The following is a 12,066-nucleotide window of genomic DNA, read 5'->3' on the forward strand; positions in this document are numbered from 1 at the left end:
CATTTGGAGGAACTGAGTTTGCTAATAAGCAATACCCAAAAGGTAGACCTCTTGTAATGAAAACGTTCAGGGCTTTATCATTCATTGAAGGATTTTACTTATGAGCACCAAGCTGGGGGTTCTAGCCAGCCTCTCCTGCCCTCCCCACCCCACCCCCAAGCAGATGAACAAAACGTGTTTCAGGACAAGAATTCGAAACTACAGCTGAGGTTGGACTCCATCTCCTGGGGAATGTCCTTCTACATTGATTCTTGCTCTTGCCCTTGCCTTGCTCCTGCTGCATCCCAACCTTGTGCCTTCTGCCCTTTTTCCATATGGAGGGAAGGAAGCAAGACGGGGATATTTGCGAGGGTGACCTGGTCCTAGGGCTCCTCCCTTTGTCCCCATTCCAATTGCCGGGACCCCACATTTGCCTAGTTATTTTCAGAATCAGGCTAAAGCACAATCTGAAGCTGCTGTCATCCCATCAGGCACATGAATCTGTGGCTCACGCCTGTCTCACATTCCTGGCTAAAAGCAATGGGTAACTCGTAGTAGAGTTACGTCTTCCCACTTCTTCCCTCTCTGCCTTCGGCACATTCACTTTTGCCTAGACTTTGTCTCTGACAGCTCCTCCTTCAAGGCTGCCTGAAGTGTCAACATGCTCTAATCCCGAATGTTTCCCAAAGCCCTAGTACGAATTAAGACTTCCGTGGACAGTGTAGGGGAGTTCTTTGCTCTACATCCTCATCAAGTCCTAGCACCCACAGGGTTTTCAATTTTCTTGTATGTGGCCATTGAGTGTGTACACCTCACTTCGTTTCTCAGCCTTTGTAACCTGTGGATATGTCAACTATTTCAAAGAAAATTACCTACATTTGCTGAACCACATAGTAGGGCAGGTGGCCTGGCAAGGGACGGTTGTGTCGCCTTCGGGTGTGAGAGTCCATCTCTGACGTGGATGCCGAAGTGACGGCATCTGCAGAATACTGTGAGGGTGTGTGAGGACAGTGCAAAGTCGTATTTGAAGTTTTCAATGTCCTGCAGATTTGTATCATTTCTACCTTGCTAGTTTCAAAATCAAAGGCACTTGTAAGATGGAGTCATGCAGGATTGAAACCCGGGGCACTTGAGAACTTGACATTGGACAAGTCATCTCCTCTGCCGGGTCCTCCATCTCCTCTCTGGAAAAAGGTGACAAGGGTTGGAATGGGGGTCCTTGTGTTGCTAGGTTTCTGACACCGTCCACATCTCCACTGCTCGGTGCTGTAAGGCGGGCACTGTGACCCGACTGTGCAGGTGGGGAAATGGAGGCTCTGAGAGGTGAACTGACTGGCCCGAGGTCACGGGGCTCAGGGAGGAGGGAGGGACGTCGATCCCAGATGCATTCCAGGTGCCCTGCCCTCTCAGACACACATGGAGGGTGTGGGCAGCACGTGCACGTCCTGTTTGCACACTGCTTTACCTATTTCCTACCTGCTTTCGTGCACAGACCACACCAGCTGCTCACAGCTGGGAGCTAGGCCAGGCAGGGCTGGGGACAGGCTCCTACCCCCATTACTCAGGTGAGGAAACTGAGGCCCAGAGAGATGATGCAATTAAGAATGCAGATCTCAGAGCTGGGGCACCCTCAGAGTACACCTAGTCCAGTCCTGTGCCTGAGAGATGGGAACTCTAAGGGCCAGAGAGAGGAAAGGCGGGGCCAAGGTCATTTGTGGAGGCGGTGGCAGAGCTGGGTCAGAGACCTCAGGCAGGTAGCTTCCCTTCCCTGAGTCTGAGCTGTTGCGTGTTCCATGAGGAACAGTAACCCCTGCAGAGTATCAGTGAGGTTGGAAGGAGATAGTGCACGAAAGTGCTGGGCCCCCGGCCAGGGCCTGGTTGTGATGGTGACAAAGATACAAGGAGGAGGGGGATGGGCAAACAGGAAATCTCCAAACCCCATGTCTCAGGGGGATGGGAGGGCGCTGGCAGGCCCCTTAAAGCCCAGGATGAACCTCAGGGGTGGGAAGCGATGAGGGGTGGGGTTCTGGGAGCGGTAAGGGCAGCCCGGGTGGGTGTCATCAGAGAGTGGTGGGAAGTGGGGGTGTTGCCCCCAGGACCCTGTGAGCCCCTCGAAGGCGGTAGCAGCAGACTGCAGTGGGCAGAGCACACATTTGAACTCAGAGCGTTCTGGGTTCAAGGCCCAGTGCCGCCACTTCCTAGCTGTGTGCCTTAGGGCGAGTGTCTTCCCTCTCAGAGCCTCACTTTCCTCATCCCTGGAAGGGACCTGATCATCCCCTCCCCTCAGGGCCGTCTGGTAAATAAAACCTAGGCCCATACAAGAAATGGTAGGTGAATATTCAGAAAACTTAATGCATAGTAGTAATAACTGGAAACAAGTGAATCGAGGAACGCTCGTCCATCAACATGAGTGAGAGGAGTCAGAAGGTGCAGGCGCAGGTGGGGAGAGAGCTGTGGGGGCTGCCCAGGTGTGTGCACACCTCAACCAAGGGCCCTGGCGCTCAGCAGGGTGTCAGAAAACACTTGCTGAGGTGTACCGTGGGCCTGTGTGGTGGGGGAGCCCGTGGAAGGCCCGAAGCAGCGGCGGGAGGAAGGCCTGCCTTGGCGTCATGGTTGCACTGTGAGTGAGGAGGTAGGCCACCTCCCAGGTGGCCAGCCCGACCCTCCTGGGGGACCCACAGTCTGTCTGCATTCCCTAGGGCCCTCCTGCCTCCTCTCTGCTCTCTTCCTCTCTGACCACCCTGCTCTCAGCACTGCCCCCTGCATGGTCAGGGGAGTGGGATCCTGGGGAGGCCCTCCCTGGGGAAGGGGTGTGGACAGGGGAGAGTGCTGTAAACCCGCAGGCCTGGGGACTTGGTGACCTCCCCAGCACCCTACCTCTGACAGCTGCTTTCTCCTCCTTTCCAGGTGAGCTGCCATATCTCAGGCATGCTCTGCACACAGTGCTCAAACTCACACCTGTGGCTTATGGTGAGAGCCTCACATCCATCCATGAAAAGGCATGTTTTCCTTACCGTGTGCACAACAGGGTCCTGGCAGGTTGCCAGGGTGAGGGTACCAGAAACGTCACGTATCATTCATCATACCAGGGCTTGTGTCCCAGGCATCATTCATCCGTCCCCTGCACGCGCGCGCGCGCGCGCACGCACGCACACACACACACACACACACATATCTCGGGCCACATGCCTGGAAACTTAGAGGGAAGGGGACTCCATTTCTGTCAGAATCTCAGAATGTCCTTGTGGCCAGGCAGGGACCCAGCAGGCAGGGAGGCAGAGATGATGATAGCACCAGGCAACAGGGCAGAGGACCCACCTGAAGCCTGTCTTTAGGGGAGGGGTGCAGACAGAGCCAGTTTCCTGGGGGTGAGACCTACGCACTGCCACAGGACCCTGCACTCAGAAGGGCTCCACATGTGTGGCTCAATGCTCTACTGTTGTTCTCTTGGAATTCTTAGTGATTTTTGAGCAAGGGGACCCGCGTTTTCATTTTCCACTGGGCCCGGCAAATTATGCGGATGGGTCTACGTCAGGATCCAGGTCTGGCCGAGAGAGGAGAACCTCTTCTCAGGGAAAAGAGGCAATGGGGACAATGGCCCTTAACTACTCTTAATCTGGGGCCTTGTCCTCCCAAGGTGTGAATATCACTGGGGGACCCAAGGAAGCTCCGGACACTGTCCCTGCCTGCTACTGAGCCTTTTCCAGGGGCCCTAAGTGTCTCCGCCCTCACTGTCATCCACTGGAGGAATTGCAGAACTAGCTGCCACCCCCACACCCCAACCCCGCAAGGATCACCCAGCCCTTGAAGACACCAGGACTGGCCTTGGCCTCACTGGGACAGCCCTGCTTCCAAAGAAGGGCTCCAGAGCCCCAAACAGGCCTCAGGTCACAGCCACAGGCAATGGGCTTTCGAGGTCTGCATGCAGCTGTGTTTTCCTTAAATCTACTCTCAGAAATAACCATCTTCCTTCTACCTGCTGGAGGGGAGAGAAGGTCACCGCGAGGCCTACCTCATTGTCCTTAAGGCCCTGTCTGAGGGATGAGGTCCTGAAATCGTGTGGCTGACGAGGGAAGGGTTCCAGGACGGTGCCTCCAAAGATGGGGACGGGGAGGTGGGCCCTGGTGGGTGTCTGTGGACCCTGTCCCTTGGTGGGAGGGACAGTGGCACCAACGCACAGCCTCCACCGCATCCCGTCCCCTGCTTCCTCCCTCCCCACCCCACCCCGTTGGGGTCTAACTGGGGCTACACCGTGTAGGAAACCACACAACTACATGGACCGGAGCTTCTCGAAACCCATGATCTCCACACTCACAGGCACCTCTGCATCTCCCAGTGCCCTGACCACCTCCTAGGCAGAGGCGAGCCCCCCACCCCCCCACCACCGATCCCAGACAGCGGACCACGGGCCACTCAGAGCAACACGTGCACCGGTAATGGAGGAAACATCCCAATTCATTTTGCAACTTTAATGTAACACTGATACCAAAAACATGACAGCACGACAACAGCACACAATGAAAGCAGGAGGCCAAAGAGAGCTTAGTCTTGCATGCCATCTTCCATAGGCAAGCAGAGGCTGCCTAGAGTGCTATGTGAACATGGAGTCTGAGGAGGCACTCCGGCTGGGTGAGTGATCGCTGCAGTTCATCAGCATTGTCTGTCAACACAGGACACAAAAGCACAGGCAGAAATAGAAATATGTGTGAAACAGTGAGGGATATAAAGAACAAAACAAGGGTCTGCCGCACACTCATCGTCCCCTGACTTCCCACAGCCCCTCCTCAGCCCACCCTTCAGTCTCACTTATCACCTGAAAATCCTACTGGATCCAGGAGAAGAAGTTGGCACTCGTTCTGGCAGCATTTCTGGTGCGGATGGTGGAGCTGGTGCTAGGGCCATCTAGGATGGTGGTGCTGGCCCCACCATCGGTGCCACTGCTGACGCCAGCTCTCCAAGTGGCCCTCCTGTTGGCACGGTTGCTATTCAGAATGTACTGATGGTATCTGGCCCAGAAAGCAAAAGGGATCCTGGCCCAGGCGTCGCCAAAATCTCCATCTTCATCCCAGGACAGGAGCTCCACCTGTATGTCGTCCCAGCTCCACCGTCCAATCAGAGCTTCATCCCCGATGTTCATCTGGGCCCTCATCTGGGCCCTGGCATGTTCCTCAGCCATATCCACATCCATTGTCTTGAAAGCATCATCCACAGCCTCCAAGAAATGAGCCTTCCATTCCTGGGGGTCTCGGTTCTGATTCTGTGATGGAATAACAGCAACCATCCTGACAGCTACCCCACGTCCACTGAGCACCTGCTTCCCGCTGTTCACCCTCCTCTGTGCTGTGCATAATCACAGTTAAAATAAAGACCACTGGAGTCGGGCCCCTCTTACTCTGGGCCAGACCTGACGTTTCGCCCCATCCCTCACACGTACGTACTACGTTGTGAACTCGGGTGAGTTACCTAGGAACCTTTCTGAGCCTCAGTGTCCTCACTGGACAGACAGACAAACAGCCTAAGGAGCCTGTGACCGAGAAACAGACAAGGTATGGGAAAGGCCAGCCCCTGGGCCTGGCCCCCAGCAGGGGCTCTCCGTTACCTGGGCAATGAATCTCAGCACCCTCATCTTGCTGGTCTCGTGGCGGGCCCGCAGGCCCCAGAGGAATTCATACTCAGGTGGGCTGCTATTGGGGATCTTCTTGTATTCCAGGTACCTCAGTGGACAGGAAAAGAAAACTTTTGCCTCCAGCCAGGCAGACGCTAATGTTGTTGCGCTAATGGCTCTCAGGTGGCCCCTTCCCAGCCCAGATTCTGCAGGTCAGAATCCGTACCCAACTCCCATGGTTTCCACCTCCAATACTGAGACCTTCAAAGCCCTGGGCCGTGGGTCAGGCCCAGCAGCCACGGGGAGGTGCGCGGGTGGGGGGTAGGTGGGTGGGGGTGGGGGCACGTGTAGGGGGCTTGTTCATAGGAAGGCCGCAAGTTTTGTGCCCCTTGTCACAATGACCCCGGATTCCTGTTGGGTGTGTTGTAAACAGAGGAGCCATTTCTTCAGGCCCCCTGCTCTGAGCACACCCCACCACAGGGTCTCGTCCGTGGTCAGGCTGAGCCCTGGGACAACCCACCATAGAAAAACGACTGTGTAGGGAAGAGACAGTCCAAAGAGCAGCAGCGTGCTCCGTGTACACTCCTGACCGTGTGTGTGCTCACAGGTGCTAGTGCACCTGTGTGAGTGCGCACATGTTCTCCGAGGACCAAGGACAGGCTGCGCCCTGGCCAGAAAGTCAGGAGGGCTGGGCTTCAGGCCCAAATGGGCCCCTTAGCAGCCGGGGCCACGCTCAGACTTCCACTCTCTGAGCCCCAGGTTCCTGAGATGTAAAACAGGGGGAATTCTCCTACAGCCTGCAGGGCAGGTGCTGAACGATGTGATGGTCATAGCACACCCCGCACTGTGTTCTCAGTCCACGTGCGCCCCTTCCCCCACAAGACTGCCCTGGAATTCTAATGCCATCCACACTCACCCCACAGCCCCCATCCCGCTATTGTTAAGATACAGGACAGGGAACGGCTTCTTCAGCCAGACCCAGCACACGAGGAAGGCACGTGTGTGAGACAAAGTTACCTCGGTCAATACTTACTTCTGCTTCACAAAGTCATCTGTAATGAGCTTCCTCAGATCGCCAAGGAATGGGTGCCTCATCCTGAGGGCAAGGAAAGGAGTCCGTAACTAGAGGCGGTGGCAGTGCCCGGATGTGGGCAGGAGCACTCCCTAACGGGATTGAGAGCATCCCAGCCTGAGGGACAGCCCCATGAGGCCTGGGCATGGAGCAGAGGTGAGACAGCCACTTGTCAGTGATGGCCTACATGTGGGTTTCATGGAGCCCCAAATTCTGATGGTTTCTTTTAGATCTCCTCTGGGGATAGAGAAGAGACATGCAGCAGACAGAGGGCTGAGAATTCAGGACCATTTCACCATGCGCCCTGGTGAGACCCTCTGCGCTCTGCCTGGTCCAGGACGCCAACTCCCCTGCACCAGACCACCAGGCTGTGGCTATCCCGGGGCCTCTTGTGCCCAAGGACAATGCTGAGGGGCAGTGAGGGCCCAATCATACCCAGGGCGCAGTCCCATCTTGCGTAATGCCTCCCAGAGGACAGCTGTGAGGGGAGATGAGGAACAAGAATTTAGAACACGTAGGTGAGACTGGGGGCAAGCGCCCCCCCGCGCCCCCTCCCCCCCCCCCCGCTGCAGGTCCACCCACTCACCCTCACTGGCACGGTTGCCATTCATGAAGATGACTCCCAGAATCACCAAGAGGAGACTCAGTCTGGGAGTGTCCTTGGTCCTAAAAGTGTAGAAAGAGGGATCCTGTCCCGCAGCCATTTGCCTAAGAGACTATTGCCGGCTCACCCAACTAGCCTCTTTCAGATTGCTCCCCTACTGGGCATGGCTTCCAACTCTGCGCATGGCTTGCTGCCTGATCCGGGCAATTCATTCCTCCGCTTGAGACTATATCACTTCATCCATCAAATGTGGATGCTAACACGCCCTCCCAGGCTTCTGCCCAGGAAGGGGTTAGGCGGGGAGCAAACACTTGCCAAAGGTGTGTCCGGAGACACATCCACACCTTCCCTTCCCTTTTGCCCATGGGAGCTACACTAGACAGGAAGCTCCCCCAGAACCAACCACTCGGTCCGGGCCAGGCGCTTAGCAGGAAGAGGAAAGCAGCAAGAAGCCTGCTTTATTGGAAGGAGGGGAAGGGGGGGGGGTGAAACACTGACCATAGCAAGGCCTTGCCCAGGCTACTACCCCTTTCATCTGGTAATCATTTGGCACCACGAACTGTGGGTGGGCATCGTGCTAGGCCCTCCAGCCCTGTTTTCCCATCTCTGTGAGAGGAGGGGAAGGCACCGCCTAGGAAGGCCACGACTCCCCTGCCCTTTCGCACTTTCCCAGGAGGCGAGCTGAAGAGTCCCGAGTGCAGACAAGGATGTACAGGTGCTCTTCCTTATCGATCTCCTTCAGGTGGATTCCGAACTTCTACACGGGGAGGAAACAGAGTGCGAGCTCAAAAATCTGTGCTCGGTGTCCTGCAAGCAGTCACTCCGTTATTCCCCGTCACAACATTTCCTAGGCAGGGAGCTCAAAGTCGTGGGGGAGGACAGGAAAAGAGAGGCTGCAGAGGAACTGGACTGTGGGAGCTCTGGCACTAGCTGAGGCAATGGGACCCACTTCAGGAGACAACAGACGCTCAGAGAGCATGAGGGAGAGGAACCCGGGGAGTTCAGTGTGCAGTGGAAGCTTCCAGGTGGAGAAGCTAAGGCAAGGCTTCCGGAGGAGGCCGTACCGACACTGGGCCTCCACGGCTTCCCTGCTGCCGCTTTTGTTCCAGAGTTTTCCCCATCCCTGCGCCCACCCACCTTTTCCAGGGTGTATGTTGCTCGTTCAATGATCTCAGGGAAATGTTCGTCGTATTCTCGGATGACATCCTTCAGCATGTCTACAGGCGGGGGGGAGGTGAAGAGAGAACCTGGGCTGAGCAGGGGCCACAGAGCTGCAGCCCCTCGGTCAGCCCTGCTGAGGGGAGCACAGTCAGGACCTGGTACTGTGCCCATGGCACCATCAGCCAAGGCCTGATGGGTGGGGGCATGTGATGGGGGGGCCCCCTGGGGAGGGTTGGGGGAGGAGTGAGAGAGCTCAGGGAGGGGGCACAGTTGTCCACCTGAGCGCTTGATGGGGATCTTCTTGTAGTCCTTAATCATCAGATATTTCACCAACTTATTTGCCTGGAGAAGGAGGAGCACATGGGGAGGTAAAGGCATGGGTGAGCCCACAAAGAGGTGACCCACAAGGGAGGAGGAGAGAGAGGGGTTAAGGGCGGACTTCTTACCCTCTCTTGCAGAAGGGTCACGTTGCGGGGTGGCAAGCACAGAATGTGTCTTGAGGGCACCTGGGACCTCAGGGCCATCGGGGGCCGAGGGGCCATCTGAGCCCGCACCGTCAATGTGGGCTGCGATGCTCTCCAGGTTGGTGGAACCGCAGGAGGCTCTCTCTCCTCCTCGCTGCTCTCATACTCATCATCCAGGTGCTTGGACTGTAGCATTGGGGAGAAGAGAGACCAGGGCTACCAAGCTTACTGGGCCAAAGCCCCTGGCAACATCTTCACCAGAGCTGGTACTTGGAAATAAGAGTAGTGGGAACAGTGGATGACACGTGCAGAGTGCTTACTAAGTGCCAGGCACTGAGCCAACCTCTTCGCCCTCCAGGCCTGAGGGTAGGGACTAGGTAGAGTAACAACATGCTAGCACACTTGTGTTAGAGAAACTTGGACAAGCTGAGAGAAGAAGAGGGAAGGGGAGAGGAAAGGGAAGGGAGAGGAGGGGAGGAGACAGGAGGGGTGAAGAGGAGAGGAGAGGGTAGAGAAAGGAGAAGAGCAAGGGGGTTTGGAGAGGGCAGGGAGGTCTCACCTTCTTTGTCCTCTTGCCTCCCATCCTGGCCCAGGGCTCAGCACTGTTCTGAGCAGCGGCAGCTGCACTCTCAGGCTCAGGGGCACTGGTGGCCATGTTGGCCTTGGCAGCAGCTGCTGCTGCAACATTCTGAGGCTCCACCCACCGAGTCTTAGCAAGAGCCTTCCCAGACTTGGTCGTCTTGGGCCGGGTGGCTGCCCCGTCCCCGGCATATGCTGCAGCCTGGGGCATCCCGGAGGCAGCGCTGGGGCCCTCTGCAGCGGCCTCTTGGGCGGGGGCGGGTCTCTTGGGGCGTGGGAAAGCCATGCCACTGACACCTGCCGGCTGGGCGAAATCAAAGACATCGTTCTGACCCAGGAAGGCTGTCTTGGGCCGGGTGGCATCCACCTCACTGGCACATGGAGCCTGAGAGGAAGCGCAGGCAGTACTAGGACCCTCAGTAGCAGCCTCCTGGGCCTGGGAGGATGGCTGGGACTGTAAGGAGGTTGCTGGAGCCCCAGAGGCGGCCATCTCACTGCTGACTGGCATCTGGGAGCTGCGCAGAGAAGCAAGGGTTGTGTCAGGAGTGCCTCCTTGAGCCTCAGCCACGTATGTCCTGGGCTGGGTATCTTCTCGTGAGGCCTGGTCTGTGGCCAGCAGGTGGTTAGCGACCACCTCATTGTAGGCGGCTCGCGCAACAGCGGCAGCAGCCCGAGCGGCACGGTTGGAGGCGGCTGCCCGGGCTACGTTGGCAGCACGGTCGGCCTCCTCATTGGCAAGTGTTTCCGGATCCAACTGAAATGCCTCCATCAGAGTCCGGGCCAGCATAGGGTTTTCCAGTTCCCAGGGCTCATTCTGCAAGGCCGGAGAGAAGAGTAAAGGTAAGGCAGACAACTCTGCACACTAGCATCATGGTTCCCTGTGCTGTCCAGCCTCTTCTAGGCAGCCAGCCAGCCTCCACTATCTCTCAGAGCCTCCCCAACTCCCTTTCTCTCAGCAGGAGAGAGGTTTGGTTTGGGGAGCCTGGGCAGTCCGTCCCATCAACCCTCCCCTTCATCCACACCCCTCTGCAACCACCACCCGCCCCAGCCCCACCGCCATTTAGCAGGGCCAGCAGGTGGCCAAGAAGGGGGCCTCACCGACAAAATGCGAAGGCCTGGACCCAAGCTCCCAAAGGCTCTGAGGAGACGAATGTCAAAGCTGGTGAGGGTGCCATAGCCTCCGAAAGCACCAAATTCTTCATAGTCGTTTCCTTCAACCATCTCTTCCTCCCCGACTTCATCGCTACCCTCATCCATGTCTTCAGCGTTGTAGCTTTCCGATTCCATGCGGAAGCTTCCCTCAGCCATGCTCGGTCCTGAGGAGAAGAGAGCTCAGCCTGAGAGGGAGGGTGAGGCCTCTTCAGGGGGAGGGGCGGGATCCAGTGGAGGCGGGATCTCTCAGCAGGTGGGGTGGGGGGCATCATCCATAACTAGGCAGTAGGGTTTGGGGGGCGGCGGGAGGTCTGTTGGGGGTACATTGTATCACAGGCAGAGCCCAAGGAGAGGGACAGAAGAGGTCGGAGGACACCCCGCACTGGAAGGGGGGTTGTGGTGGGGCAGGCTCCCCAACCCGGCATCTCGATTTGCATAGAGAGGTGCACTGGCAGGTTTGGGTCCGAAGAGCCCCAAAGGGGATGGAGGCATCGAGAGAGGGAGAAACAAAGGCCCTGAATTTAAGGGCTGGAGCAGGGGGCCAGGATGAAGGGAGAGCAGATGAGATGTGAGGGCTCAGACACACAGGGACGGCGGAAAGCTCTGGGAAACTGAATCCCAGGGACCCTTTGGTTAGGTCCGGGCGGGTGTGTGTGGGTGTGTGGGTGTGTGTGTGGGGGGGCGATTCAGGGGATTCCGGTGAGGTTGGATCACACTGGCACGATAAGGGTGGATGGGGTGGGGGCCTCGGACTAGGCGAGGCTCCAACTGGAGCGCTGGAGGTCTCAAAACCCAGGATTGCAACTCCAGGACGGGGGCAAAGCGGTCAGCTGGGTGGGAGTGATCTAGGAGTGGTTGGGTGGGGATGGGGGCTGGGTCTAAGGCCGCTCAGCCCGGAGCACACGGGCGTGCTAAATCGGTTCGGATCGTGGGCTCTGGTGTCAGCAAGGCTTGGATCCGGAAGCCTGGGTCTGGTGGCAGGGGTGGATGGGGCTCCTATCTAGACCGCGGGTCTAATGGGGTTCGGTTTCTGAGTGCTTGGGCTTTGTTCAGTTCCTGGGGTTGTGGTGGCCGCGTACGGGGTTCCACTCGCCCTCTCCCGGTCCTGTCTGGGGCTGGGTCCTTACCTTCCCTGGGGCTCCAATGGCGTCGGTCCTCAGCACCAGTAACCCCGCAGCCGCGCCCTCGCCTACTGCTGCCAGCACAGCAGCTCAGACCACCCCGCCCCTTTTCTCCGCGTACCCCCCCTCCCCGCGGCTGGGCAGCCTGCGCGTGCGCGGACCCCTCCAGCCCGCCGGCGTTCCCAACAAAAGCCAGTTCCACCAGGTCCCCAGTGCGCATGCGATTCCGTGGGTAGGTGGGCGGGATGGGGGGGGCGTTTTCTCCTTCCCGCCAGGTTCCCCTCCCCCCTCCCCACCGCAGGCGCCTGCACTCAACACTCTGTGGTGCA

At 57.7% G+C, this 12,066-nt stretch overlaps 1 protein-coding gene across 1 annotated transcript; it reads right to left on the minus strand.

Moving 5' to 3' along the window:
• Positions 1 to 4,416: 4,416 nt before the first annotated feature.
• Positions 4,417 to 11,856, minus strand: LOC308494582 (melanoma-associated antigen D4). Its single transcript, XM_081042434.1, has 13 exons — positions 11,744 to 11,856; positions 10,563 to 10,780; positions 9,445 to 10,278; positions 8,868 to 9,071; positions 8,700 to 8,763; positions 8,398 to 8,477; positions 7,926 to 8,017; positions 7,243 to 7,322; positions 7,092 to 7,134; positions 6,618 to 6,680; positions 5,579 to 5,693; positions 4,793 to 5,236; positions 4,417 to 4,639 (listed from the first exon to the last, which is right to left on the minus strand). Exons 2-12 carry the CDS (start codon positions 10,770 to 10,772, stop codon positions 4,802 to 4,804), a joined length of 2,220 nt encoding a protein of 739 aa, XP_080898560.1. The 5' UTR covers positions 10,773 to 10,780; positions 11,744 to 11,856; the 3' UTR covers positions 4,417 to 4,639; positions 4,793 to 4,801.
• Between the last annotated feature and the right edge of the window lie 210 nt (positions 11,857 to 12,066).

This window comes from Rhinolophus hipposideros, assembly GCF_964194185.1.
Source record: "Rhinolophus hipposideros genome assembly, chromosome: X".
Classification (NCBI taxonomy): Eukaryota; Metazoa; Chordata; class Mammalia; order Chiroptera; family Rhinolophidae; genus Rhinolophus; species Rhinolophus hipposideros.

What these genes read in the sequence shown, in the direction of transcription:
- LOC308494582 (XM_081042434.1), bottom strand. Translation starts at nt 10,772, where the DNA reads ATGGCTGAGGGAAGCTTCCGCATGGAATCGGAAAGCTACAACGCTGAA. An exon ending in CAACATACACCCTGGAAAAG is followed by an intron (nt 8,018 to 8,397) that starts GTGGGTGGGCGC and finishes CTCCCCGTGTAG; the next exon opens with AAGTTCGGAATCCACCTGAA. An exon ending in TGGCAACCGTGCCAGTGAGG is followed by an intron (nt 7,135 to 7,242) that starts GTGAGTGGGTGG and finishes CTCCCCTCACAG; the next exon opens with CTGTCCTCTGGGAGGCATTA.